A 26,707-nucleotide genomic window follows, 5' to 3' on the forward strand; every position below is an offset into this window, starting at 1 on the left:
AGACCATGAAACAGAGAGGGTGGGAAGAAGAAAAATGGAAAGAGAAAAAAAAAAAAAAAAAACCCAAACACATTTCAAAGCATTTTGCCTGGGGATGGCGGGGGTGGGGGGGGGGAAGATGGGAGGGTCCACAAGGACAGCAGTTCAGCCTGAAATTTGGTGCAAAGCCTATGACGAAAGGAAACCCTTTAAATGAAGGTAGGGTGAGAAGACTTTCTGCCCAAGCCGGTTTAGAGAAGTGTTTATGAAAGTCATGTTTATGAAAGTATAAGCAAAAGAACCAACTGCGCTTGGCAGCCCTGCTGGGCCATGCCCTGAACGCGGCTCCCGAGCAGCAGTGCCAGCCCTCGGCCGAGTCGTGGTGCCGCAGCCTACGGCCTCAGCTTGGCCATGGTGGAGCGGAGCTGGAGCGTCCCCTCTGCCCACGAGCCTGGGTATTGGCACATCTTCTGCCACAGGTTCAGCTCCTCGCCCGTGGAGTCCATCCAGTCCACAGCCTGCCCGTTGCTCATGCCTGGGAGAAAGGATGGACATGGGCAGAAGTCACTGCCAGAGCAGCCTCCTGCCTGCAGCGAGGCAGCTCCAAGCAAGGCTGCTTGTCCCTAGGGCTTGATAGGACCCCCAGGGCTTCTCACCGTTGCCCACCCCTAGACGGACACCCCCGAGGAAGTCGTTGCTGGACAGTGGCTCCCGATCCCAGACTGTCAGCTCCAGGCAGATGTGCTGCAGGTCCTCGGGGTTGATGCCGTTGTAGACAAAGGTGTGGTTGTAATGAGGGTTCAGGGTCTTCTTCACCACAGGAGTCTTCCGCTTGGAGGCTTTGTTTTTGTGTGGCAGGAGGTAGCTGGGGAAAGCAGCCCCTTGGGTTAGCAGCACGTGTGCAACTGCCTTCTGCCCCAGGGGCTGGGGCACCGCAGCACCTCAGGACCTAGTCTGAAGCCCGCCTTCCCTGATATGGCTTGGGATGAAGGACTATGACAGTGTGCAAGGGGCTGGGTCTCTGCCCTGCCTCCTGAGAAGTCTCTCAGCAGACTGCAAGGAGTCTAAGGAAAGGAGAGGGCAAGAACCAGAGCCTGCTCGCCCCCAGCCATGCTGCCCGGTGGCTCAGTGACCTCTGTGAAGATGATTTGATGGCAGCTGGAGCCCTGCCCTGCTCACAGCCTCACACCACGACCTCTCAACCAGCCAAAACCAGGAGAGTGTTGGTACCAGGAACACCTTGTCTCTGGGCAGATGGTGACTTTCAGGGTACCAATGCAGGCAGTGTGGAGCAGCTAGTGGAGACCTTTCCCTCACCCAGGTCCCCACGGCGGCTCTGGGTAGTGCCCTGGGATGCAGCCAGGGCCTTCGCCACCCCCCCACCAGAACCCACACTCACCCCTTGACAAAGCTGTCTGATGTCCCCCCAGATTTGGCAGCCGTGAGGTTCTTGGCTTCTTTGATCCAGACCTGGAGCTCACCACCTTCCCCTGTTTTGCCTGGGAAAACCCCAACACAGCAAGATTCAATCAACCTTAATTTCCACCACCACTAACTTCTGGACAGGTCCTGCTGAACAGCCTTCATTGCAGAGGCAGGTACAGATCCCCAGCTGGTATCTCCTCCTGCCTCCTCCCTTGCTGGCCCTACTTGCTGAGGCAAAGGCAGGCAACTGCTTCACATGGGGCCCAATGGTCCAGCCTGGTCCAGCCCCAGGAAAGCACTGGGACCAGTTGGCCAGCCTGAGGATAACCAGGTCTGCCCCGACCCAAAGCAGCCTTGCAGGTGCTGCAGAAGAGAAGGCCGCAGTGGCACCACCCAAGAAACCCACCCAGGCCCAGCTCGCCTGGCCATGAGCAGGTCCCCCAGGCTACACAGAGATCCTGGAGCTCCAGCACTTACCCTTCCTGCCATTTGCAGCCCCAGGGTGCTTGGAAGACGGGATGTACTTCATGGAGACGACCAGCTCCCCTTTGTACTGGTGGAGACCAGCAGCATCCACCCCAATCTGCAAAGAGGCAAGATTTATCAGACTGCCAGGCGAGAGCAGATATGGTGATGGCCTGGTCTGCACGCAGCACGTCCCATGCCGAGCCAAAGGGCTTGGCTTCTCCTAGAGGTAGTTTAGCCAGCACACATCCCTGCAGACCCTCACCAGCATCACCAGGTCAGACTCAGACCAGCTCCTTCGGGATCCCAAAGGGATCCTACTTTGGCTCAATCTCCTCCTCACCTCCCTTAAGAAGCCCTGTTTCGGTGTTTCCACAAGCTGCTCGAGCCCCAGCAAAGGGCTGAGCCTGTAGTACAAGTTAGTCTAGAGAACCATCTGTTGCTGCCGTTAAGCTGCACAAAGGCCCTCGCTGCCTGGCTCAGCAGCCCGCAGCAGGATGTCCCAGCCAATTATTTCCCCCATTTGTTTCCCTGAAGTTGGCTCCAATTCCTCCCGGCCAGGGCAGGGAGCTGGGAAGAGCTGTGCTCCTGGAGCAATCAAGCAAGCAGAATGAAAATACCTGACAGGGCAGAGACGAGTCCCACAGCATCACAGAGGGGACTTACTGAGGAGGAGGAGGAGGAGGGAAGCTAGGCTCAAGGCAGAAGATCTGCCTTTTTTTACTAGGGCAGTACTGCTGTCTCCTTCTGGGGTCTCAACCTCTCCCAAGATTTGATTTAGCACAAGCCTTTTGGCAGGTCTCAGCCGAGGTCCCTGCACCCCTCTGCCCACGGAGGGCCACCCCCCTGGACGGGGCCCAGCAAGGGAGGCTGCTGCGGGCAGCAGGGCTGGGGTGGCAGGGCCAGCACCTTGCCATGCAGGGGCAGAAACTCCTCCAGGTGACTCTCGAAGTTCCAGGCGTCCAGCGGGACCTCCACCTCCCCCAGGAAGGTGTTTCGGCCAAAGCGATCGTGGTGCCAGACCGAGAACTGCAGTGTCCTCGCAAGCAGAAGGGACTTGTTAATCTCGTACTAGGAAGAGAGACAGGAAAACCACCAGTGAGCAGGCAGCGCCAGGCAGGGGACGGGCTTGGCACACACTGTCAGCCACAGCTCTTGAGCAGGAGAGGAGACAGGTTTGAGGAGCAATGGATGCACACAGGAGGCCCTTCATCTTCCTTCCCAAGCCCGCTGAAACCTCAAAGCAGTGGGGCAGGAGCCCATGCTCTCCAGGCAAGTGGCCCTTGGAGCCCGTGCAGAGCCAGGACCAGGACTCATGGCATCCAGCCACCCCACCCCATCCCACCACAAGCGAAGCTCTGCCAGCCCACTGAGCCTCAGGTGGTCAGAGCGTGAGACCTCAGCAAACCAGGGGCTGGAAACCAAACCACAGTTCCCACTTCCCTCCTGTCCAGAGAGCGCCTGGCCTCAGCAATGCACTGCCGGGCTCGGGGACAGAGCCAGCCCCTCCCACCGCCTGTGGTGGCCACAGCAGGGACCGTGAAGGGCAGCTCCAAGTGCTTCTGCCCTGAGGCACAGAACTGCCTTATCTCTGCCTCTGCAGCCGCGCTGCCCTCCCTCCCAGTGCTGTAACCCACTTGCAATAGCCCAGGAGCCTTTTCATGGAAAGCAATGTCCAGTGTAAGCAGAAGGCCCCTGCTCTGGGGGATGCCACAGGAGCCACAGATGTAGGCTGAGACACATTCGCACCTGCAGCTGTGCCTCCACCCCATCATGGCACCCATGGCTTGACTCCACATCCACATCAGAGTAGCAACCCAGCCTGGGACTGGGTTTTTCCAGCTTTTAGGGTGCAGCATCTGGACACGGGGCCTCTGCAGAGCCCCCACCTCAGGGCTTGGAGCCCATCCATCCTCTGGTTTGTTCCAGCAGCATCCCCAGGGCCAAGTGCCTGCCCAGCCCCGCAGCAGGCTGCACCCCAGCCCATCCCCCACTCACCTTCAGCAGCTCGTTGTACAGGGGGTTGATGGTGTTGCGTTTGATGGTGGTCTTGCGTTTCCCTTGCCGGGATTTGTCAGGTAGGAGGTAGGTCTTCACGTACCTGAAGGGAGGAGCAGGCAGCATTTCACCAGAGTCTCCCCACAACTACCCCCCGAGCCCCCCAGGGCAACCCCTGACTTCCTGCCTTGCCAAGACCCCCCCACTTACAGCTCCCATCTCTGGTGGGCACCCCACAACCCTGCTGAGCACCACCAGCTGTGCCACTGGCCATTGCCTCCCCCAGTTCTCACGGGTTGGAGCGCTTCTTGCCCTCATCCCCATAGGCCAGCTGGCGACACTCCTTCACGTGAATGAACAAGGTCTGCGTCTTCTGCTCATAGCTCAGGGAGAACGAGATTCCCCCGGTGACCGCAACGTTGCCAAAATCGCCGGCCTCGCTGTAAATGCTGACCATGCTCCCCAGCGTGCTCTGGAAGACACAGCAGGACTGAGCCAGGGCAGCATCACTTGACGGTCCCCCTTCATCCTCAGCAAGGCTACTCCCCGTACCTCCTCTGCACAGCCCCTCTCACCCCTCCGTGGCTGGGGATGGCTGCCAAGAGCCTCCCACCAGCACATAGGCTCCCCAGGAAGACAGCTGGGTCTCCACGTTCGTCTCTCGAACTCTTGCCCCCATGCTCCAGGAGCTGCCCGCCCTGCCTCCCTCCCACTCAACCCATCGGTGCTGCCCTTCTCCATCGTTTCTTGCTGCAGCGCAGCAGAGCATGGCCGTACTGCAGGGACTCACTGAGGAGGTACCACTGCGCATGCTGCCCCGGGCCACCCTCTGGCGATGGATCTCCACCAGGTTATCGATGTCCTCCTCCTCTTCCTCCTGCAAGGAGAGAGAAGAGCCGCCTGTGTGGCGATTGGCAGGGACAGACGGCCAGGCATCCGGCTCCTCCACCTGGCAGCCAGCTCCACGGCATGTCGAGGGTCTCACCAGCTCCATGTTGAGGCCGGGGACCGACTTGCTCCTGTCCCCCAAAGAGCTGCCTTCCTCCACAAAGTCCTCTGGGCGCAGGTCGATCACCGACTTGGTGTAGTCTGCACAAGAGATGGTGAGGCAGGAGGTGGTGGCATGGTGCAGGATTAAGAGAGCCTTGCTACTCCCTCACTGAAAGGGGCTGCCTCAGCCTCTCCCATCTGCAGTGAAAGCCCACCACAGCCCAGGGAGAAGCAGTCACCCACTCCCTGCCATGTCAGCACCCAAACACCCCTGCACCCATGCAGCTCTCACCCGCAGGCCTCACCACCTGCCGGGGGTTCTTCTTGAATATCGTTTCATGCTCGTCCACCAAGGCACTGCTGCGGCTCCCCATGGCGGCATCCTGCGGAGGAAGGGTCCCTTCAGAGCAGGACAGGGCTGGGCACCCCACGGGGCTCCCAGCCCCATGCCCCAGGACAGGGCTGAGCCCACTGGAGCAGCCGCACACACCCGTCCATCGCCATCGGGGAGCAGGTTTCTGGAGCGGAGAGGGAGGGTCAGGCTGGAGGCAGGAGATCCTGCTGGCGCAGCAACCTGTTTTCTGTCTCTGAGAGGGGCAGCTCTTTCCAGGGTGTTACTCCTGCAGAGGACACAAAGCTCTGTCCCAGACCAAGAGCATAGCTGGGAGAGCAAGAGCTGCCTGGGAAGCACCATCTCCCCACAAAGCTCCCTGGAGCACCCCAGTCCGGGGAGCAGAGGACCTGACTGCCCAGGGACAGGTTTCAGCCCAGCCAGAGGAGCCAGCCCCCCCATCACCAGACCAAGCTGAGCAGAAAAAAGCCATTCTTCAGACGAAGGTCCTCATCCCCTGCCAGGGCAGCCGTGCCATGCCCAACCTGCCCAGCCCCCCCGAGGGAGCCCCTCACCTGCTCCCCACACCACCAGGACTAGGTCTGTAGCCATCCAGGCTCATGTTTTCCATGGACTCTGTGTCGCTTTTGCCATCCCGAGGGTCTGAGGTATCCGGAAACAAACTGCAGACAAACAAAACCACAGGTATGTCCTGTTTGGCGAGGAGGTCGGTCTGAGAGAGAGCTTCTGCGCCACCGATGATCCAAGCAGGGTGGCAGCGTCCCTCCCGTCCCCGCAGCACACGAGGGCTGGCGCCTGGAGCAGGGGACACAGCAGCGATCCTCACCTGGGCCCCTCCCGGGGTGCTGGGGGGCTCTGCTGCTGGGCTGCGGAGGTGCTTTTGGGCTCGCCGAGCTGGGCTTTCTGAAGGAGAGTTTGTCCCACGGTCTCTCTTTTGCTGGCTGGAAGGAGAGAGGCATCAGGAGGACCACTGCTCCCAGCCCACTGCCTGGAGCAGTTGCTGCTCCCAGCCAACTCCGCAGTGGGCAGAGGAGTTCCAGGCAAAGCTGGAGCATCCCAGAGGCCTGGGCTGCAGGAGAAGGCATCGCTGCCGAACCCCTACCTGCCGACCTGTGCCGCAGGGACAGCCGCACCATGTCACTGCCTAGCCGGTTGGCGAAGCGGTTGACCCTCTGGTCATAGAACCAGTCGCCTGTCGTCTTCTTCAGCTCACTGCAGGGCAGGGGGGCAGTGGGGGGCAGTCAGGGGCAGTGCCCCTCTGCCACCATTGGTGCTGCCATGGCCCCAGCAAACACGGGAGCAAGACGGGGTTTGTAGCACAGGGGAGGCTGAAAGGGAGGACACCTGGGATGCTTGAAACACAGGCTGTGCTAGGGGCACAGGGGTACGCCAGAGTCAAGTAAAGGAGGAAAAGGAGATGGGGATGAAGGACACCCAAGAGCAGGGCATGACCCGGTTCTCCATCACCCAACCACAAGTGTCCACCGCAGAAAGTGACAGCAGAGACAGCTGCCCTGTGCTGGAGAAGACCAGCTGGGCTAGGAAAGCTTGGCCATGGGGCATTGAGCTGGGGTGCCTGGGACGAGGAAGGGGACAGGAGGAGCATGCAGAAGGTCCCTGCCACTTGTGCCCAGGTACTCACGCCTCCTTGGTGCAGACTTTGCAGCGCCAGGAGCTGTTGGGGCTGTAGGAACGGCAGTCGCGACACACCAAGTGGTTGCAGCCCCGGCAAGTATTGGCCTTGGGGCTGACACGGCCCAGGCTCTGCTGGCAGCGGGCACATGTCCGCTCGCTGTAGCGCTGGCTGCCCCGCTTGGCTCCCTTGCGCCGGATCTCCAGCAGCTCGTTCTTCAGGCGCCTGCTCGGACCCCAACACCGGGAGCCGTCAGAGCCGCACCGGGCCCCTGGGGCTGGGGCAGAGCTGCCGCTCCAACCCCACCACCCACACCCGCACCCCTCCAGCCGCTTCTAGAGCGAGGCAGGGAAACTCGCACCCTGCCTGGCCCAGCCGCGTCCTCACCTGATTCTCCTCTCCTCCGCTTTGCGGAGCTCCTCGTCGCGCTGCAGGACCTGCAGGATCAAATCCCTCTCCACATCCGACAAGAAGGACAGATCCACGGCCTCCGACATCGCCACACCCGCGGCAGCTCGCCCTCACCTTCTGAAGTACCCGGACCCGTCGGTGCTAGGAGCAAGCCAGCCGCTTAGCACAGCCACACCACGGGCCTGCAGCCCCGCATCAGCCCAGCTCTGCCGGGTGCCCCATGCCTGCACCCCAGGACAGGACTGGCTGCCTCCCCCCGGCCCGGATGACAGCACCCGAACACCGTCTCGGCGCGGCCGGCGCCCCGAGCGCCCGCGCCCAACCCGCCCAGCCACCTCCGCGGCCCTGCCCAGGGCTCGACGCTGCTGCGGGCTGGGCTGTCGGCCGCCTGCCAGCCCCGCCGCCCGGTGACCTCAGCCGGCTCCGTGGGACCGGCGCTGACGCCCAGCACCCCCGGGGAGGAAGGAGCTGCCCCAGGCTGCTGCACCCACAACGCACCCCGGGCTCGGAAAGCTGCTCTTCCCCCCTCCCCCGGAGAGCAGCCGGGCTGCGGACGAGCAGCCGGAGCGGCGGCGGCAGCAGGATCCGGCCCGGAGGCGCCGCGGCCGCTGACAGCCGGACCCCGGGCGGCCGCGGCAGCTCCAGCCCCGACGGAGCCGGGCAGAGCGGCGCTCCCGGAGCGGCCGGTCGGGGGTCAGCTGCCCTCCCGCGGGGCGCTCCTCGTTCCCCGCCCTGGGGACGGACGGCGGCTGGAAGCGGCCGCTGCCGAGCCCGGCGGGAGGGACCTTCCTGTCCTCGCAGCCGCACCGCGCCCCGGCGTCGCCCGGGGGCGAGGGGGGGCGGCCGGCGGGACCCGGGCTCCTCTCTGCCGGGGGCGGGTCCAGTGCCGCCGGCACGACGCTCGGAGCGCGGCCCCCGGGGCAGCCCCGTCCCCCCGCCCGCAGAGGGAACCCCCCCACCGCACCCCGCCACGCGCGGGGCCGCCCGGTACCTGCAGCGGCTCCGGCCGGCGCCTCCCGGCAGCAGCGGGGAGGGTGGGGGGGGAAAGGAGGGGGCGGTGGCGGTGCCGCCTCCTTAAAGGGGCCGAGCCCGCCGCACCTGCGGCACCGACGGGGCGGCCCGGGCGGGAGGCGGTGCCCGCCCCGTCCAGCCCCGCGTTGCGTGGGACAGCAGCAACCCCTTTCCCCGGGCGCAGCCGTGCCCGGGGCTCCCGGCCCCCCCGGTGACGGTCCCCACCTCTAGAGCTGTGGCCTCAGCCCTGCGGGCTGCTCTCCCCCCGCGGGGCTGGGCAGAGTCCGGCTCGGTGCCTGGAGCTGGGCGCTCTGCCCCGGCTGCTCCGCCGGCGTGCTTCCCCGCAGCCCTACCTGGGAAGGCAGCTCCTCCCAAAGAGCACACACACGCCGGCACAAAGTCTACAGCCACCCACACTGCTGGGGTCCCCTCCCGGGGTCCCTGGGGTGCCCAGCACAGCAGCGGGCGAGGGACTAGGACCCAAGCAGCACGGCCGTGGTGTCCTCCCAGCTCTGCCCACAGCAGAAGATGGCCCTGCCACAAGGCTCCAGCCTCTGCCCTTGTCCTTCGTGGGCAGAGATATGATCCCGGCAGGGCTCCCCGAGCTCTGCCCACAGCAGCACAGGCAAACTGTGGGCACACGTGGCAGGACAAGGCGTGGGGCTCGCATCCACGAGGAGGTAGCTTCTCTCCACACAGGATGGCGGGGCTGCGTAGGAGGCCAGTTGGGAGCAGCCCCAAAGCAAACGCAAGGACGTGGCTCTGCCCACACTTTCGGCTGTGCCCTGGGGCTCCAGAGGGTCCCAGCCTTGCAGGAGGAGATGGGACACCTACATGGAGGAAACCCACAGGGACCCAAGGACAGCAAAGCACCAGTGCAAGCTCCCTCCCTGGGCAAGGTGTCTCTGCAACACGTACACACACGATGCTCAGGCAAGAGGGCTTTGGGCTTGCAGGGAGAACCGAGGGCAGAGGATGCAAGCAGAAGCTTTGCTCCCTGAGCCCTTCCACACAGCGCTCTGGGACCCGGCCTCCCTAGACCAGACCCCCATACTTGCACCGGTGTTTGCGTTTTAACTGGACACCAACAAGAGAGCTGAGAAACATCCTTATTTTTGCAAAACTTGAGAAGAAACTGAGATGAACAGACCCACTTCCAGTACGATAAAAAAGCATGCTGGTAAATACAAGCACAAAGCCGCCCCTGACTCACTGAAGTGAAGCCCAGCAGGAATGTGACATTTATTCAGCCCCATGGCTCTCTCCTGTGTGAAAATGGGGTGGAAAGTGCCACCATGTGTCCCTGATCTGGGCAGCAACAGGCAGAGCTGGGGCAGGACTCAGGGCACTCTCAGCCCCAGCTCACTCCATCCTCGGCCGGGATACGACTCCTGGAGAGAGGGTCCCGTGGGAACGCATCCCTCGGTGCCCTGGGCCCAGTGAGGCACTGCTGGGCTGTGCCGCCACCTGGGAACAAGGGGACGTAAAGCACATCCGGGGGGCAGCTTACAATGGTAGCATCTCCCTGCCACTGGTGCTCCAATACCACCATTTCATGGAGCTGGAGCCACACTGGGGCCCGGGGCCAGCTAGGCGGGCAGCGTTGGCCGGCACTCGAGGTCCAGCACGAGGTGATGCACATGGGGCGCATAGGACTTCACTGCCTCGATGTGCAGGATGCTGGTGCGCCACGGCTGCCCGTGCAGCTCTGCCAGCAGTCCCCGGATCCGTGCCGCCGTGGCTTCAGCCCACCTCTGCCACTCAGGTCTGATCCTGTTCCCCAGCGTCCCCTTACCACCATCCTCCATTGGGTGCTGCGCCTCTCCGTCAGAGCCAGCTCCCTCCAGAGACCCCCGCTCAGCCTGCGGGACCAGGGTCTCTGTCGGGGGCGATGTGGGGAGAGTCTCCACGTTGTGGTGGATGTGGAGAACCCCACCTGTGCCCTTCTTCAGGACACGGCAGGCCACCGGCCAGCCTTCCTCCGAGCTCGGAATCAGCCCCAGATTCACCCGGTCCGCTACATCCCGTAGCTCCAGCTGGAAGGAGAGGGGAGGTGATGGGGATGCCACGCGGGGACAGGGCTCTGTGGCCGCACAGCACTGCTCACCTGCCGGCTGTCCCCGTGGTGGATGCGGCAGCGGTCCTGCACGCCATTCAGCACCAGGTTCCTCCGCAGGGCTTCCACGGCATGGCTGTTCCACTCGCAGGCGTGAGCGAAGGCGGCCGCTGCGTGAACCAGGTACGGCAGCGTGAAATAGCCAATGCCTGGGGACAGGAGAGGTGGCAGCAGCTGAGGGCAGGGTCCGGGCACCACCGGGGTCTGTGCTCCTCCCCGGAGGCAGGGCGGGATACAGATTACCACCCCGGCTCTCTGTGTCCACTTTGCTCCAGGTTGGAACAAGCCCAGACGCTGGCGAAAGGGAAATCCACTTGCCTCCGCAAAAGCAAAATCTATCTTGAAAAACGTTTACCGAGGAGCTTATTTTACCTTCAGTCTTTGGCCACTAGCTTGAGACCTGCCCTGACCTGCTTCCACTCTGTACAGAAGTGCCCAGACTACCATTTATTTTAATTAATCCAGAGCAGTTTCATGAGTATCACATCCTTTCTGTGTGGCACAAACTGGAAGCACTAACTTCCCTAAGCACAAAACAGCAGCTCTCTCGACACACAAATACCTGATGTGATCTCCCCACTCATCTCACAGCACAGGACACTTCAGTTAGCACCAGCTTTTCATGAAGACGCATCAGTACAGGCTCAGGACATCTATGGGAGCTTTTCAGAAACAATATCGAGCACAAATCTTTCCCCTGGATCCAAATGATTCCCATGACCAGCACTAGGTATGGAGCAGCGCTCTGCAGAGCCTGAGTGCAAGGTCATCCCGATTGTCCAAAGGCAACAAGGACACACGAGGGACGGCAGTGCCAGGCTAGCTGAGGGCTCACAGATGGGCAGGAGCTCTAAGCCCAGGTATTTTCCAGTCCAGATTCAAAATGACGTTTCACATCCACCTGGATGCCATCAATACCCGCATCACTGCTTGCTGCCCACCTGCCTCCGCAAGCCTGCCCCGCCAAACCCCTCCGCCATCCCAGTTACCTGCGTAGAGATCCACAAGGACCTCCCCGGAGCAGGGCAGCGAGGCCACCCGCAGCTTCTCTGTGATGTTGCCTGGCGAGAACATGCACTTGGTCACGTCGAACGTGTACCTGGGAGACATCACCGGCCCAGTGAGGGCAGCCCCTTCCCCGTACCAGCTGCATCCTGCGCCGCGGCTCCTGCCTACCTGATCCGGTTGTCCACATGCTCCACCCAGCCATCCTGGCCCAGCAGCAAGGTGACACTGGGGGACCGCATCCCATCCGGCAATACCCTTCCTTGCCTGGCCAGCCGCCGGGCACCCAGAGCTGAGGCGACTGTCTCCCAGAGCACCGGACCTGGAACGCACCCACCCAGGGAGCTTTGGCAAAGGCCACAGCAGCTCTGTGGGCAGGATCTGGGCAGGCAGACCCTGATCCCCCTTACCCAGCTTCTCCCACGGCGCACTCCTGAAGCTGTCCTCGCTCAACAGGACCAAGTCCCCGTGCCGCTGCCAGGCACGGGGCACGTCACACTCCAGCTCCTCTGACCAGCTCTCACCCAGCAGCCGTCGCAGCTCATCCCGCAGCTTCTGGGCGGGTGTCCGTCGGCATGCTGCCCTGGAGGGCACGGGGTCCTGCGGGAGGGATGTGGCATGTGGGGCTGAGACCCCACCACCCCACGGTGGGACTCACGGCGAGGGTTCTCTCCCAACCTGGATCTGGACCAGCCCACAAGGCACGTCCCGGGGCAGCCGCAGCTGGGAGAGCTTCTCCTCCAGCACAGGCAGAGCCACGCGGCCCCCCGGCACCTTCTGCAGCCGGTAGCGCCCGTCCAGGAGCTGCCCCTCTTCCAAATGCTCCCTGCAAGGCCAAGGCACAGTCAGGCCCTCCCCAGCCCCACAGCGCACCCCACCGCAGGGAAGAGACCCCCCGGGTGCGGGACTGGCCCTCTGAGCTCTCCTCCCCACCAGCCCTGCCTGCACCCTGCCGGAGCAGCCTCAGGGCTCCCGTTCCCCCTCGCAGGCTCACCTGAGGCGCTGGGCGAACCGTGGCTCCGTGGCCAGTGCAGGGACGGGGCTGTCCCTGGCCTCCATCCTGCCAAGCACCAGGACAGAGGGGCATCACCTGGCTGGCAGGAACGAAGCCACCTGCCAGGTGGGCACAGGGTGTCAGGCCCACAAGGGACCGGAGGGAGCCGGGGCTGGTGGGAGTCCCTGGCACCACCATGCTGGGGGCATCGGAGCTGCGGCTGCACCCTGGGGCGGGGGGCTGGCTGCCCTGGCAGTGCCGTGGGGTGACCAGGGATGGGGTGCCTGTGTGAGTGGGGTGTCCCAGGGGGATGGGAGGATGCGGTGCTCGGGGGGACGGGGTGCCCTGGGGGTGCTGTCCCACGGGATGGGGTACTCTGGGGGGGGCGATGGGGTACTCCACGGAATGGGGTGCCTGGCGATGGGGTACCCCAGGGGATGGGGTGCCTGAGTCCGGGGGTGCCTCGGGGGTGGGGTACTCTGGAGGCGGGGTACACGGGGGGTGGGGTGTCCCAGGGGATGGGGTGTCCCGGGGGATTAGGAGGACGGGGTGCCCTGGGAGCGAGGTGCCTGGGGATGGCGTGCCTCAGGGGACGGGGTGCCCTAGGAGTGTGGTACCTGGGGGACTGTGCCTCAGGCCCGGTGCCCAGGACTGGCCCGGGAGCCGGCCCCCCATGGCTGGCTGTCCCGGGAAGGGCTCCCCAAGGCCCCAGCACCCCCCGCCCGGCCGTTCCGGCCGCCCCCGCCCCACTCCTACCGAGCGCGGCGGAAAGTCTGCAGCGGCGCGGGTCTCTGTTTCCCGCCGGAGCGTCTTCTCCGACCGCCCGTAAGTTACGGGCGCGATCGGAAGCGGAAGCGGGGGGACGGCGTGGGGCGAGGGACCGGAAGCGGCGGCGAGGCCCGGGCGGCGGGATGGCGGGGCTGTCGGTGCGGGACCCCGCCGTGGACCGCTCCTTGCGCTCCGTCTTCGGTGAGCGCCGCGGGGCCGGGGGCGAGGGCGAGTAGGGGGGTGGGCCCTTCCCGCCGATCGGGGCCGGTATCCGCGCAGCCCTCGGCCTCCGCGCTGACCGGCGGCCGCTGTCTCTCTTCCACAGTGGGGAATATCCCGTACGAAGCCACAGAGGAGCAGCTGAAGGACATTTTCTCAGAGGTTGGGCCTGTGGTCAGCTTTAGGTGAGAATGGCTGCCGGCTTCCCCCTCCTCGGTTCCCCGGGGCAGCGCGGGCAAATCTCCCCCCGAGCCCCGCGGGGCGGTGCAGGGCCTGCTGTGCAGGGCCAGCCGTCCCACGGGCAGGAGCAAAGCAGCGCGGAGCAGGGCGGCCTCTGCGGGGTTTGTGAGGCTGTGGCAGCTGTGCTCGGGGTGCAGGCACTGCGGGGGGGGGGGTCCTGTGCCGGGGTCACCTGGAGATAACGGCCCAAGCACAACAGCGTGAGTGTGGGTGTACTGCTCCAGGCTGGAGGCAGCTGCCTGGCTGTGGCGTGGAGCTGGGGCAGATAAGTCCTCAGGTCCTGGTTAGGCTCTGTGCAGAGAGCCAGGAGTGGAGAGCGCTCCCATCCCAGTGGTTCTGCAGGGATGTTTTCCCAGCTTGGCACCAGGCCTCAGAGAGCTCTCAGTTAAGGGCTTGGGAGCTGCAGGAGCAGCTAGTCCTGTCCTGTGCTCCCAGGAGCTGCCTTTGTGAGGGCATGGGAAGCACAGCACTCACGCTGGTGGCCTTCCTGGACATCAGAGCTCTGGGAACACCCATCAGCGTGGATCCAGGAGGGCTTTTGGCTCTGGCTTAGGGCTGGCTGTTGCACGCCTTGACCTGACCCTGGTGCCTTCACTCTTCTCCCCGGGACTCCAGTGTGGCGTACCCCAGCAGCCCCCTCATGAGTGATGGGGACCTGTGGGCACTGCTCCGTGCTTACGCTGCCCTCAGCCGCGGTGGTTCTCTCCTCCTCGCTGTGCAGGCTGGTGTATGACAGGGAGACGGGAAAGCCGAAGGGCTATGGCTTCTGTGAGTACCAAGACCAGGAGACGGCCCTCAGTGCCATGCGGAACTTGAACGGGCGAGAGTTCAGCGGGAGGGCCCTGCGCGTCGACAATGCGGCCAGCGAGAAGAACAAGGAGGAGCTGAAGAGTGAGTCTGAATTTTGTAGTGGAGAGCGCACTGATGTCACGCTGGGCCTGGCCTTTTCAGCGTTACAAAGTGTGCCTCTTCTGCGAGGCTGCCGAGAAGGAGACCTGGTGGAGCTGACCTGTTCCAAGTGATGTAGGAAGTAGTTTTGCAGAGGGATACCTGGGCTCAGCCTGTGTTTTGTCCCCCAGATGATCTTGTTTTTGCTGCCTCCCCTTCCCCGTAATGGCACGGTGCTTCCCTTCTGATGAGCCCATTAAAAACAGCCAGTTAACTTTGCCATACGAGGTCACAAACTCTGTTGCAGGCTTGGGCACAGGCGCACCCATCATAGAGTCACCCTACGGGGACCCCGTCAATCCTGAAGATGCCCCCGAGTCCATCAGCCGGGCAGTAGCCAGCCTGCCACCCGAGCAGATGTTTGAGTTGATGAAGCAGATGAAGGTGAGTGAAGCGGAGGGCACAGCTTCTACCACTGCTGCCCGTGCCCTTGCAGCCCCTGTCGCACCTTGCCAGAGCTCTGATCCGCGTGTGTCTTCTCAGTTGTGTGTCCAGAACAGCCCCCAGGAAGCCAGGAATATGCTGCTCCAGAACCCCCAGCTGGCGTATGCCCTGCTGCAGGCCCAGGTGGTCATGAGGATCGTCGACCCAGAGATCGCACTGGTTTGTCACTTGCTGCCTCGTTCGGGGTCGGTAGGGTAACGGTGGCAGCCTGTTGTGGAGAGCGGGTGGAAGAGAACTCCTTTCTCCTCCTTCTGCCCCCAGAAAATCCTGCATCGCCAGACCAGTGTTCCTCCTCTGATCCCGGGCAACCAGCAGCCAGTGCCAGGGCCGGGGCCGGGACCAGGGCCAGGGCCTGGGCCAGGGCCAAACGCCCAGCTGAACCCACAGAATACCCCCTCATCCCAGCCACAGCCCATAGTAAGAGCCTACGCGACACAGGCGCCGTGCGGGGGAGAGATGGGCATTGCCAGCTCCAGCTGTCCCAGCTGGGGCGCGCGTGCCCAGGTGACGGGGCTTCCCTGAGGTCCGGTTTCTCTCCTGGGCAGGGTGGGATGCACGTAAATGGCGCTCCTCCTCTGATGCAGCCGCCCATGCAGGGAGGAGTGCCAGCCCCAGGACAGATGGCAGCCCCTGTGCAGGGCCCGGGCCCTGGCCCCATGGCTCCAGGAGGTGAGTGTGTGGGTTTTGGCCGGACAGTGCCCTGGGCACACGGGTTCTGCAGACAGCCCCCCATCTTCCCCTAAACCGTAGGGCTTAGCCCTGTGAGAGCCCACGTAGTCCCGTGCCGTGGTTGTGGCCGCTGCCAGCAGCGGTTCAGAAAGTTGCCTAATCTCCATGGGGAACCAACACCAAGAAAATAAACCTTCAGATGCTCCCCCAGGAGCTGGGGAGGGGAGGTATTTGGGGCCAGAGGAATCCGTTAGTGATGCAGGGACGGCTGGGGAGGGATCTGATCTTTGCCTGTTCCGTCTCAGGTGGGATGCAGCCACAGGTTGGGATGCCGGGCGGAGGGCCTGTCCCCTTGGAGCGCGGACAAGGTAAAACAGACGTGGGTTAGTGCTGTGCATTACATGAACCTTGCTCCAGCGGGGACCCAGGCCAAGGGTGCTGAGCAGCTCCCTGCAGCCTCGCCGTCCCTGGATCTGGGGCAGCTCCCGCAGCGCTGGCCTGCACCCGGGTTTGTTCGCTTAGGCGCAAGGCTGTGGTAGCAGCTCTCCTGCTTCCAGGGCCCCAGCCCGCCTACCAGTTTGGTCCCAGCTTGTCCTGCACCGTGTTGTGCAGATGCGTCCTGGAAGCCAGGAGAGCCGCCAGTCCCCGCAGAGCCCCACTGAGCGGGATGTGCCTGTGTTTTCCATCTCTCTGTGAGCCTGTGTCTGTCCCTGTGCTTGAGCAGGCAGGCAGAGCTTGCTCTTCTCTGGTCCCTGTCCTGCTCCTTTGCTGCCTGGGTGCTGGGAAGCAGCTTGTGCTGCCACCGCATCTGCCCACGTCTCCCGGCGCTCTCTGCACCGTGCCCGGCAGAGGGAGCTGCCCCTTCGCTTTTGCTTGCGATAGGGAGTGCGAGGCTTGGCAGGGAATTTCCCGGTGAGTGATGGCTTGGCTCTCCCTCCGCAGGCACGGTCTGTATGGCCCAGCCCCGGAGCCGGATTCCTTACGGTTCACACGTTGCGTGGCCGCCCCGTCCAGTCACACACCAGGGTTAGCACAACCAAGGCGTTCCCATTCTCCCAGTAAGAAGGCACATGGCTGACACCTCTATTGCCTTGACTTGTATTGTAGGCCTTGTTTGAGGACCGTGGCAAACTTGTTCTGAGATTCGCCGACCTTAGGTATCTTAGAAGCTGACTTTCATTTTCTCTGGGGTGGGCACCATCTTCCTGAGAGCAACCTGGCTGTTCTTGGCACTTTCACTGGTACCCAGAAGGTTTTGGAGAGCGGACAGAAGGCTGGCACTGGGGAGTGCTGTGGGAAGCTGTGAGCAGGGGCAGAAGTGGAAACTGACTGGCTGTGCATTGTGGGGTGCGTCATGGCCCTGCAGAATGCCGATTCTCTTGGCAGGACGTCTTCCTGCCCCGAACGTTCACGTGGTGAGTGAGGGAAGGGCTGTGCCAAGCTGGCTGTCAGCGCCTGTGGTGGCAGAGTTGGTGTTAATGGAAGAGGTTGATAAAGCCAGACCTGCAGTGTGCAGCGTCTTCTCCCTAGGTTTTCCGGGGGACTTCAGGGAGCGGAGGTGATCCTGCAGGCAGCACTGTCCCCAAGGCTGAGTGCATGTGTGCATACACTATTTACGTGTCTGCTCTTCTCCCTCTTTTCCTGCTGCTTGTCCAGGGAACCTGCAGCTCTCGCCCGTGGGACCTGCCAGGCCTGCGTCTATCGAACGCGTTCAAGGTATCCCGGCACCTGCCAGCTCCCTCCTCCCACGGAGCTCGTTGTGGAGTGTGCAGAGAGCAGCTTTCACTCTGTTATGCTCAGGGCCAGGGACTGGCATGTTACTCCATGTAGCCTGGCAGGGTTAAGAGGAGGAGGAGGCAGGATTTCCTCTGGGGCCAGAGGAAAGAATGGGCTAGCACTGTGCACAGTGAGCCACCAGTGGAAAAGGAGAGCCTGCTTGGAGAGGGCCTCTGCCTAGGATCCGGCCCCCTTTGACACCTCACTAGCAGGAGCCTTCCAGGTATAGCTTTGCTCCTGGTCCCATGTCAGCAGGGTGTCTCTGCCCGCGCTTGTAGGGATTGCCACGGGGGCACCCACGCTTGGTTTGGCCATCTGGTGCCGTAAGGAGCCTGAGGTAGAGCCAGAGAGGGAAAGAGAGGGATGAAATCAGCAGCCAGGGAAGGGGCTTTGGTGCGCTCCGGCCTCATGTGAGGGGCTGCCCACACCCGGCGGTCAGCACGGCTCACCTGCCTGCGCGCCAGGGAGCAGGAAGGCCACCCCGCACCCCAGCCCTGAAAGCGCTGTGAGACAGTCTCAGCACGGCACTGGTCATGCAGATCCTCACGAGCTCTTGTGTGTCTCCCTGGCAGTGCCCATGCCAGACCCGAGGGCCCCTATGCAGCGTGGACCTCTACCTGCTAGTGGCCCGCCGCCCCGAGGCCTTTTGGGAGATGCCCCGAATGACCCTCGCGGAGGGACCCTGCTCTCAGTCACTGGAGAAGTGGAGCCCAGGTGAGGGGAGAGGGAAGGAGAGGAGCCCTTGGCACTGTCCCCTGCCCAAGGGTGACCTCTCGCTGAGGACAGGGATGGCACCAGCCTTCCGGGAGTCACTGCTGCCTGGTCGGAGGCCTGTGTGCTGCCGACCGCGGGGGCCGGCCCGTTTCCCCGGGGACGGGGCATCCCCGGGGTGATGGCAGCAGCCCTGTGGCACGGGGCCGACAGCACCCGTCCCTGTGCCAGCCTCACCCTCCTCCCCTGTGGCCGGCTTCGGGGCAATCCCAGTGCTCTGCCCAGACCGTGCCAAGCCAGCGTCTGATTCACACTCTCTCGCTTTTTCTCCTCCTCCTGCTTTGCTCTCCTCGTCTCTCTGCGTCAGAGGTTACCTTGGGCCGCCCCACCAGGGAGCCCCTATGCACCATATGCCTGGTCATGACAGCCGTGGCCCCCCCCATGAGATGAGGGGGGGACCCATGGGAGAACCCCGACCACTGATGGGAGAGCCGCGGGGGCCCTTGATGGATGCTCGAGGTGAGAGAGGGGGCATGAAATAGTGGGTGGCTTAAAGCGTACAGACAAGAAGTCAGAGTGGAGCCCGCTGCCCCGACGCGAGGCGTAGGAAGGGGGTTTGGGCAGAGAAACGACTGACTCCAGGCCAAGGAGGGACAGTCCCACGGGACAGTGGACTTCCTCCAGGCGTGTCCCCTCTGGCCCCAGCCCTGCACCTTCCAGGCATTTGCTAGCCCCCAGGCAAAGGAGGCAGCGGGCTCGCTCCCACGCTCCCTGCGGCACCTCTCCCTTCAACAGCATGCCTTGTCTTTCCTCTGCAGTTGGAAGAGATCCCCGAGGGCTGGAGCCACGAGGATTGGAGCCCCGAGGGCTGGAGCCCCGCGTGATGGAAGCGCGAGCCCTGGAGGCACGAAGCCTGGAGCCACGGGTGCTGGAACCGCGAGTGCTGGAAGCCAGGGCCATGGAGGCCAGGGTCATGGAGCCCCGGGGCCTGGAGCCTCGAGGGCCTGGTCCCAACCCACGTGGCCCCATGCCTGGTGGGATACAGGGTCCCGGGCCACTTAACATGGGAGCCAGTGGCCCACAGGGGCCCCGTCAGGTACACACAGCGCCTCTGCTCAGCTCTTTGGGCTCCGATGTAGATTGGGGCTGGGTGGGGGTGTGATCATGTCCTGCAGCAGCTTGTGAGGGGAGGGTGTCCCACAGAGCAGCACCTCCAGAAAGCACAAGGCCTGAGTTGGTGGCTCTCTGAGGGGTTTGTGGCACCCGTGCCACCTCCCCAGGCACTGCCGGGGACAAGACAAGGTTCGGGCCTCTCTCCACCTCTTCCTGATGTGCAGGAAGTGGAGGGAGAGGAGAGCATGTAATATGCACAGTAGCGTGTCTGTCTTCATGCTCGGGCATCTTCAGGCTGTGAGGGCATCCACCTGATCATCTGCTTTACATTGCTGTGTTTGTATGGCTGAGTCCAGAGACCCTGTGGTCCTTACCCCCTCTCTCGTGCCCGCAGGTTCCTAACATGGTAGGGGCAGGCATGCAGGGAGGAGGCATTCCTGGGGCAGGGGTCCAAGGAGCTGGTCAGCCCGGAGGCTTTAGCCCTGGACAGAGCCAGGTCACCCCACAGGATCACGAGAAGGTAAGCGGATGAAAGGAAAAGGGTGAGACACTGGGAGCAGCACTTCCTACATGCCTTACTGTGGCGGGGACGGCCTCATCCTGACTCCGGTAACCCGTGGCTGCCCTGGCAGGGCTTGTCTCTGATTCTCCCCTCTCCCCACAGGCAGCCCTGATCATGCAGGTTCTGCAGCTGACAGCGGACCAGATCGCCATGCTGCCCCCGGAGCAGCGGCAGAGCATCCTTATTCTAAAGGAGCAAATCCAGAAGTCCACGGGGGCACCCTGACAGGTGATCTCCTTAACCCAGCCTCGGCCTGTGCCTGGTCCCCTTCAGTAAATCAGAGAGCTGCTCAGAATGGGCTCTGCTCTGCGTTTCTCTCCTTAGCGGGGCTCACTCTCCTCTTCCTTCTCGCAGGCCTGGCAGGCGCAGGGTGGAGATGCCGTCCGCCTGGGCAGAGGTGATGCTCCATGGCAGCTGCTTCCCCTTGCTGTCTGAGCTGATGCTATGTTTGGGGAGAGGTTTCTCCCCCCTCACTAACATTTTCCCCTCTCATTCATCTTTTTTTCTGTGTGTATATTTTATGATGTTTGAAATAAAGTGGGAGGAGGGTTTGAGTAAAGCCATGTCTCCGGCTGCCTTGTTTGGTCTCTGGCGGAGGCTGGGCTGGGACCGTTGGGTTCTGGGAGCAGTCTGGCCTGGCTCCAGGCTAGTCCAAACCACTCGCCTTCCTCCCATCTCCCCAGCACCAGGGTGAGAACTACTTGTGGGATTTCTTATGTGCTGTTCGCAGCTGTTCACTGGGGTGTCAGGGAAGGGCAGGATGGGGAGCTCGGCTTTCTGTCCCCGCTGTCCGGGCGGGAAGGGCTCCGTATCCAATTGCCGTATCGCTTACCGTGCCAGCCTGCTGGGGGAGGGTGGATTTCCCCTCTTCTCTGCATAGGCTTGAACAGAATTTCTTGCCTTTGCATGGGCTGCGTGGTCAGCCTGTGCGCTGGTGTGTGCCTGGCCGGCAGAGCAGGCTAGCTGTGAGCCCCCGCGGAGGAGCGCCTTACCCTGCACCCCTGGGGGCTTGCTATGAACCAGCTTTTCTACTGCAGCTCCGCAAGGGGGCAAAGAGAGGGCTCCCTTCGCACCTGCACGGACTGTGTCACCACGATGGCTTTTATTGCAAAGGAAAGCAAGTTTAATTTACCTTTTTATGCAAACGACTGTTTAAACCCAGAGGGGCACGTTTGGCCCCCCGTGCCTACCCAGCATGCTTGTGTCCTGTCCCCATCCCCGTCCCATGGTTCTGCCCAGCCCGCTGGGCGCTCGCACCACTTCCCGCTGCTCCAGCAGCAGTGCAGCACGTGCCTCTGGTTTCTCAACGGGGAAGCTGCATGGAGCCACAGGCCCACGCTCCCCTCGTGGGGACCCTTTGTAGACCAGGTCGAGAAGGCAGCAGTCTTTGAACGTGGAGTTTCTTGGAGAAGGAGTACCTTGCCGTGTCTGCCTAGCTTTGGTGCACGCACTCTTCAGCAGATACTTATCCCTGGTCATGCTCTTGCATGAGAGGTGAGGCGAGACTGGCAGGGTCCCCTGTCTGCTGGGGTCCCAGCCTGGCTTCTGCTTAAAAGTTCTCCTTGTTGAAGTAGAATTTGACCTTTCTGGGGTCCAGGCTGGAGTGCTGGTGGCAAGACTTCTGCAGGCTCTTCGCCAAGGCCCCTGGCCCACAGAGGAACACGCCAACCACCGACCTGCACACAGCACGGGGCCATCAGCACCAGGCGGGTGGCTCAGGGAAAAGTGATTTAAGAGCTTCTTTGAGTCCCCGCAACCTGCAGAGGACATGCACACCCCTCCCAAAGCCAGCGGTGTCTGGCTAGGTGCTGGGGAGGAGGGGGTGTCTTCTGGCTCCAGCACCCTGAGTCCCCTGCCCAGCTCTCACCTGGGGTGGGCTGCAGCCACTGCCGCAAACTCAGTGTTCCACATGGGCCGTCCAAAGATGGTTTTGTGCCTGAGGCCTGTCACTGTGTCCGTAGTGGTGTCGAAGTGGATCGCCACATTGTTGGCCTGGGCAGAGCAGGGATGGTGAGGACCCTGGCCGCCACCCATGAGCCCACCTTCATTCAGTCCCTCACCTCAGAGGAACATCCATTGCTGATGCCCATCAAACACCACTCCCAGACTTGCTGCCTGCAAGCTGTTGACATGCTTGCCCTGCCTCTCCTGCCTGCCTTGACTGCACCATGTCCCCCCTTGCAGTCGTGCCCGCCTGCGGTCAACTCACGATGCTGGTGTCCCAGCCGGTGAGGAAGAGCCGGTACGTGAGAAAGTCCGCCTTGCCCGACTCAGCCATCTTCTGCTCCAGCGAGGCAAGCAGGTCGTTGAACCAGGCGAAGGCTCCCGTGTCCCGGCACAGCCAGTAGAAGTAGATCTGGGATGCAGGGGAAGAGGGGTTGCTCAAGGTGGAGCAGAGCAGGAGGGGTGGAAGGATGCAATGTTGAGGAACAGGAAGCCCAGCATGGAGAAACCCATGGCTGTCCTGTGGGGCACCCCATACCTTCTTGGTCTTGAGGGTCTGGTCAGCCTGCTGGAACTTATACCAGATGGACTTCAGGATGGAGGCAAAGGGAGTGACGCCGATGCCTGCTCCCACCAGCATGGCCACCTCGTACTGGAACACATCTTCACTGGCTGTGCCAAAGGGGCCGTCCACCTCAATCCTGACCAAGGGAGGGCCTGGGTAAGAGGTACTGCCTCCACAAATCCCCAAGAGGGTCCGTTTGGGTGGTCCCCAGCCTACCTGGGCATCTCTGTCTTCTGCTGCTGGAAGGTGTCGATGAGACTCTCTGTCCAGTCCCCAGCTGCCCGGATGTGGATGGAGAAGAAGTCCTCCTCAGGTGCCGAGGTGAGGGTGAAGGGGTGCCACTCCAGCAGGGAGATGGCGGGGCAGTTGACAAAGATGTACTGCCCCACCTCCATGCTGAAACCCTTCTTCTGCATCTGTAGCTCCAGCACGCGGGCAGGGTGCATGACCACCTGCGGTGCAGGGATGGGGCTCAGCGCCCAGCCTGGCCCCGTTCCCCGGGCAAGGGGCTTTAGCAGTGGCCCCTGCCCACCTCCCTACGGCCACCCTGGCAAGGAGCTGCAGCACTGGAGGCTGCAAGAGAAGGAGCCAGTGGTAGGTATGGGCTCCCACACTGCCCACCTTGGTGATGACCACCTTCTGCTGTGCACGCCAGACCCGCAGGATCCGCTCAAAGATGTAGAGGAGGACGGGGGCCAGAACCCACTTCCACGACTGCAGAGATGGAGAAAAGCAAAGAGTTGGGGAGGGCCAGGATTGGAGCATCCCAAAGGCAGGGGAAGGGCTTCTCCCTGCTCTGTGGCTGTCCTGCCACTGCCCTACCTCGGCAGGGATGCTCCCAAACTTGGGGTCTTTGCAGCAGTCATGGCTGCAGTCCTCATCCTTGTGTGTGAGATAGTGGGCACAGCGATGGGGGTGCACCTCCTCCATGCTCTCCTCTGTCTGCCCACGCACCAGCCCGCTGTGGGGATGTGAGGGGTGAGCCTGGGGGCTGGCTCCTGCCCCCCCAGCTGGGGCTGAGCTGCACCGTATGAGGCCAGCTTGGCTATCCAGCCCTGGGAATGGGGAGTCCACAGCCCCGCTGGACCCTCTCCAAGGCTCCACCGCTACCCTGGGGCAGGCAGGGCTGCCTCATGGGGGGTCTGTGGCCATTGCCCCTCGCTGTCCTGCATTTGGGGAGCGATGAGGAGCCTTACGCGATGCCATGGATGACGAGGCCAGCGAAGTAGATGAGGAAGAGGTGGTGCGTGTACCAGAAGACCTCAAAGTAGTTCCTGCGGATGAACTCGGTGGAAGACGTGACCATGAGGATGAGCGCCAGCGTGATGATGACCCCCGTCAGCCCGGGAATGGTGGTGAAGGCCACGTACTCGACTGTCTGCAGGAGTGGTGGGATGGGTTAGCAGGGCAAGGGACAGGCACTGACGGGGGGGCTGTACACCAGGGCCAGTGCTCACCGTCTGGTTGGAGTGGATGGGGTTCAGCCACTTGTCGCTGCCCTTCAGGTGCAGCTTGGAGAGGACAGCAGGGAGGCTGCCGTCGGTGGCTTGTTGGCTGTGGTTGTAGCGCTCCAGGTTGAAGAGGTGGGCAATGGTGTGCACGGCTGAGCAGGGGACAGGCAGTCACCCACCTGCCCGCCTTCCTATCCCCTCCGTGCCCCAGCCCGGCCCGGGCAGTACCTGTGAGCAGGGCCAGCGCGTAGGCCACCAGCTTGTGGAAGGTGAGGTTGTGGTCCAGCTGCTTCCGCAGCGTCCGCCTGCAGCACTGCGGGGACGGGTGGCAGCATCAGGGCGGGGATGGAGATGGGGACAGGGATGGGGACGGGGATGGCCACACTGGCTGTGCCACCACAGGGCACTCACCGAGCAGGTCCCGCGGAGGAAGGAGAGGAGGTTGCGACAGACGGGCAGCAGGATCAGCATGCTGTTGAAGTTGAGGCACTTGGCCGATGCTCGTGCCCACGCCAAGGCGGACTGGGGAGAGGGGAGAGGGTGAGCGCTGCTGTCCCGTGCTGCAGACGGGGTACGTCTGCCTGCAGCCGTGCTTCCCCCCATGGCTCTGCCCGACACGGTGCTGTGCCAGGACTGGGACATGATGGGGTCAAGTGCTGGGACGGAGTGATGCTGGGCTGGACTGGGAACTGGGAGGGGATGGTACTGAGCCAGGAGAGGAGGGGGACTGGGAGGGAGTGATGCTGGGCTGGGATGATGCTGGGCAGGGACCAAGATGGGGATCAGCACAGAGAAATGTCAAGCTGGGCACTGGGACGGAGCGATGGCAGGCTGGAAGAGGACAGGAGAAGGAAGGGGCATGGGATGCTGCAGCCCCCACCCCACTGCAGGAGGGCTCCGAGGGGCACACGTGCCCAGGCAGTAAGGGTGCCTCAGGGGAGCACCTTACCCCGAGGATGGCCCTGGTGTAGAAGTATCGCTCGTCTCGGTCAAAGAACAGAAAATAGTACGTGAAGAGGAAAATGTTGATGCTCAGCCAGGCTGCCTGCAGGAGAAAGCCACGGCCTTGTGAAGGACCCCAGCCCAGGACTCCCCTCACCCTGCAGCACTTGGGTGTGCGTGCAGCTGGAGGGCATCAGGCCAGCACGTCCCCTCCTGCTTCCTTATGAGCTGTGGCGGCACGCACAGGGCTGGGACACGGGGCCAAAGGTGGGGAGACGTGTGCGAGTCTTGCAAAATTACTGTCTTGTCATTCACGTCTCTGCGCATCACCCACACACGAGGAAGGAGGAAAGGCAGCTGCAGGCAACGCCTGCACGGCGGGAGGGCAGACCCAGAGGGTGGTCAGGGATGCGTGGGGAAAACTGCGGGAGGAGGAAATCTCGCAGGGAGTTGGCTCACCCTGCCCCACCGTGCCGCTGTCCCCTGCCTAACCCTGCTGCACCCCACACTGGCCCCTCTCACAGCCGTCATTTTTCTCCAGAGCTCCCAAACCCGCTCTGCCTTGCAATTGTTTGTTTTTCAAAAGTAATTTCAAAAATGAGAATAACCCAGCTTTCAGCAAATCCCCATTTTCCCATGCATTTGCAGCCCCTCACGCAGCGCTGAGCAGCTGGTGCGGTGCCAGCCGGGCAAGCCCCGTTACACCAGTGATGCCGGAGCACGATGCTGGCAGATCATCCCCACGGTGCAGGCTCCTCGCCCCGGCACGGGCTCCTGCGGGAGCCTCCTGCTCCCACGTGGGGAGAAGAGACACGTGGGAGGCTCCTGGCCACAGCGGCTGGGCAAAGCGGCGGCATTTTTAAATTTCGCAGTGGGACCTACTTTTCCTTTGAGTCGTATTTTAATTAAGTTTTCCAAACCCCATCCCTCCCCTGGCTTCCGGGGCTTTGCAGGTTGGCCGAGCAGAGGGGATGCTTGTCCCTCCCTGCAGCCCAGCCCCAGGACAGCCCGTCAGCCCCCATTTCCCCCGTCAGCCCCCCCAGGGCCGTGCCCAGACCGTGCCCCCCATAACCCCCGGCATCATCCCAGCCCCTCCCAGCAGATGAGCCCCCCCAGCCCCACACACTCACGAGGACGGCGGCCGAGAACCAGTGGTTGACCAGCCAGTTGCCCATGGTGCGACGTCCCTGTGGCCGCCTGCCCGCACCTGCTGCTGCCTGCTGCTGCCTGCCGCTGCCTGCTGCTGCCTACCGCTGCCTGCCTGCAGTTTTATGGAGATGGCAGGCGGTGCGGCAGCCCCAGCCGCGGGAAAGGCACCGCAGGGACTTTCCCCTGAGAAGCCTTTGAGGAAATGCCGGCTGGTTTCAAAGGCCACCTTCCAGGAAGGCAGGGCTGACCCCATCGGTTAGGCCAGAAACCAGCCCCCCCCTCACTGGCTGGGCATGGCCTCCCATGGAGGGGTCTCCCGCAGCCCCACGGCTGGGCGCTGCAGGGCATCAGGCTGTTCCTCTTATTTTTGCCGTATTTGGGGACAACTTCCTGATGGGAGGAGGCGGCGGAGGGTCCATCCTGTGCCTGGCTCGGCAGACATGACCCTCCCCGGCTGCCCTCGGCAGCCCCCACTGCTCCTGTTTTACAAGGAAACCACCAAGGGAGGTGAAGCGTCCTGGGGGCACAGCACTGCACGGGTGCCAGGATCCGGCCGGGGGATCCACCCCAGGGCAGGTGAATAAAGACTGTGCCAGCAGTGCTGCACCTCCATGGACTCCCCAGGGGTGCTGAGCACCCTCAGCCTGGCACCCAGCACCCTCCAAACTGAGCTCTGGGGGTGGTCACTCTCCTGGTTTGGGGTGAGGACCCCTGTGTCCCATCAGCATCACCATCGCTGCGCCAGCCACCCTTGCTCTCCTGCCTGCCCTCCGTTGTAGGCTCCAGAGCTCGGCGATGCCCCGCGCTGCAGCACCCACGGTTCCTGC

At 62.9% G+C, this 26,707-nt stretch overlaps 4 protein-coding genes across 9 annotated transcripts; 1 reads left to right on the forward strand and 3 right to left on the reverse strand.

Annotated features, from left to right (window-relative positions):
- Positions 1 to 225: 225 nt before the first annotated feature.
- On the reverse strand, positions 226 to 8,375 carry SYTL4 (synaptotagmin like 4). Of its 2 annotated transcripts, none has more exons than XM_075763102.1 (17): positions 8,245 to 8,375; positions 7,230 to 7,394; positions 6,852 to 7,067; positions 6,312 to 6,421; positions 6,036 to 6,150; positions 5,764 to 5,871; positions 5,348 to 5,477; positions 5,150 to 5,240; positions 4,853 to 4,956; positions 4,658 to 4,744; positions 4,161 to 4,339; positions 3,868 to 3,970; positions 2,779 to 2,940; positions 1,882 to 1,987; positions 1,379 to 1,478; positions 636 to 844; positions 226 to 514 (listed from the first exon to the last, which is right to left on the reverse strand). In XM_075763102.1, the coding sequence occupies exons 2-17, from the start codon at positions 7,337 to 7,339 to the stop codon at positions 372 to 374; spliced, it is 2,073 nt and encodes a 690-aa protein (XP_075619217.1). In that variant the 5' UTR covers positions 7,340 to 7,394; positions 8,245 to 8,375; the 3' UTR covers positions 226 to 371. The 2 variants fall into 2 exon arrangements, with proteins under 2 accessions (XP_075619217.1, XP_075619219.1); XM_075763104.1 differs by lacking the exon at positions 8,245 to 8,375 and adding an exon at positions 7,752 to 8,176.
- Positions 8,376 to 9,361: 986 nt separating this feature from the next.
- TYW2 (tRNA wybutosine-synthesizing protein 2) lies at positions 9,362 to 13,099 on the reverse strand. The gene is given in 9 exon segments (XM_075763105.1): positions 9,362 to 10,300; positions 10,372 to 10,529; positions 11,370 to 11,479; positions 11,557 to 11,707; positions 11,796 to 11,985; positions 12,064 to 12,211; positions 12,380 to 12,456; positions 12,458 to 12,948; positions 12,997 to 13,099. Coding segments are annotated over 9 exon segments (1,830 nt in total). The 5' UTR covers positions 13,055 to 13,099; the 3' UTR covers positions 9,362 to 9,853.
- A 142-nt stretch (positions 13,100 to 13,241) lies between these two features.
- CSTF2 (cleavage stimulation factor subunit 2) lies at positions 13,242 to 20,388 on the forward strand. 5 transcript variants are annotated; one of them, XM_075763106.1, is made up of 15 exons: positions 13,242 to 13,348; positions 13,473 to 13,551; positions 14,328 to 14,497; positions 14,802 to 14,938; positions 15,038 to 15,157; positions 15,260 to 15,415; positions 15,544 to 15,667; positions 15,973 to 16,035; positions 17,324 to 17,383; positions 18,016 to 18,157; positions 18,522 to 18,673; positions 18,973 to 19,250; positions 19,662 to 19,787; positions 19,932 to 20,057; positions 20,184 to 20,388. In XM_075763106.1, the coding sequence occupies exons 1-14, from the start codon at positions 13,291 to 13,293 to the stop codon at positions 20,052 to 20,054; spliced, it is 1,788 nt and encodes a 595-aa protein (XP_075619221.1). In that variant the 5' UTR covers positions 13,242 to 13,290; the 3' UTR covers positions 20,055 to 20,057; positions 20,184 to 20,388. The 5 variants fall into 5 exon arrangements, with proteins under 5 accessions (XP_075619221.1, XP_075619222.1, XP_075619223.1 ...); XM_075763107.1 differs by lacking the exon at positions 17,324 to 17,383; XM_075763108.1 differs by lacking the exons at positions 15,973 to 16,035; positions 17,324 to 17,383.
- Positions 20,389 to 20,933: 545 nt separating this feature from the next.
- NOX1 (NADPH oxidase 1) lies at positions 20,934 to 26,260 on the reverse strand. The gene is made up of 13 exons (XM_075763111.1): positions 25,862 to 26,260; positions 24,739 to 24,834; positions 24,201 to 24,311; positions 24,018 to 24,102; positions 23,796 to 23,941; positions 23,535 to 23,716; positions 23,161 to 23,299; positions 22,960 to 23,052; positions 22,555 to 22,790; positions 22,312 to 22,474; positions 22,039 to 22,185; positions 21,697 to 21,821; positions 20,934 to 21,505 (listed from the first exon to the last, which is right to left on the reverse strand). The coding sequence occupies exons 1-13, from the start codon at positions 25,904 to 25,906 to the stop codon at positions 21,379 to 21,381; spliced, it is 1,695 nt and encodes a 564-aa protein (XP_075619226.1). The 5' UTR covers positions 25,907 to 26,260; the 3' UTR covers positions 20,934 to 21,378.
- Positions 26,261 to 26,707: the final 447 nt, after the last annotated feature.

Source organism: Balearica regulorum, chromosome 11 (genome assembly GCF_011004875.1).
Source record: "Balearica regulorum gibbericeps isolate bBalReg1 chromosome 11, bBalReg1.pri, whole genome shotgun sequence".
Lineage (NCBI taxonomy): Eukaryota > Metazoa > Chordata > Aves > Gruiformes > Gruidae > Balearica > Balearica regulorum.

Coding starts and splice junctions, on each gene's coding strand:
- SYTL4 (XM_075763102.1), bottom strand. CDS start 7,339: ATGTCGGAGGCCGTGGATCTGTCCTTCTTGTCGGATGTGGAGAGGGAT. Junction 6,151..6,311: donor CCTGCGGCACAGGTCGGCAG/GTAGGGGTTCGG, acceptor CTCTCCTTCCAG/CCAGCAAAAGAGAGACCGTG. Junction 5,478..5,763: donor CCTGGTGGTGTGGGGAGCAG/GTGAGGGGCTCC, acceptor TGTCCTCTGCAG/GAGTAACACCCTGGAAAGAG.
- CSTF2 (XM_075763106.1), top strand. CDS start 13,291: ATGGCGGGGCTGTCGGTGCGGGACCCCGCCGTGGACCGCTCCTTGCGC. Junction 15,158..15,259: donor TCGACCCAGAGATCGCACTG/GTTTGTCACTTG, acceptor TTCTGCCCCCAG/AAAATCCTGCATCGCCAGAC. Junction 19,788..19,931: donor CCCCACAGGATCACGAGAAG/GTAAGCGGATGA, acceptor CTCTCCCCACAG/GCAGCCCTGATCATGCAGGT.
- NOX1 (XM_075763111.1), bottom strand. CDS start 25,906: ATGGGCAACTGGCTGGTCAACCACTGGTTCTCGGCCGCCGTCCTC. Junction 24,312..24,738: donor ACACCAGGGCCATCCTCGGG/GTAAGGTGCTCC, acceptor CCCTCTCCCCAG/TCCGCCTTGGCGTGGGCACG. Junction 24,103..24,200: donor TCCTCCGCGGGACCTGCTCG/GTGAGTGCCCTG, acceptor CCGTCCCCGCAG/TGCTGCAGGCGGACGCTGCG.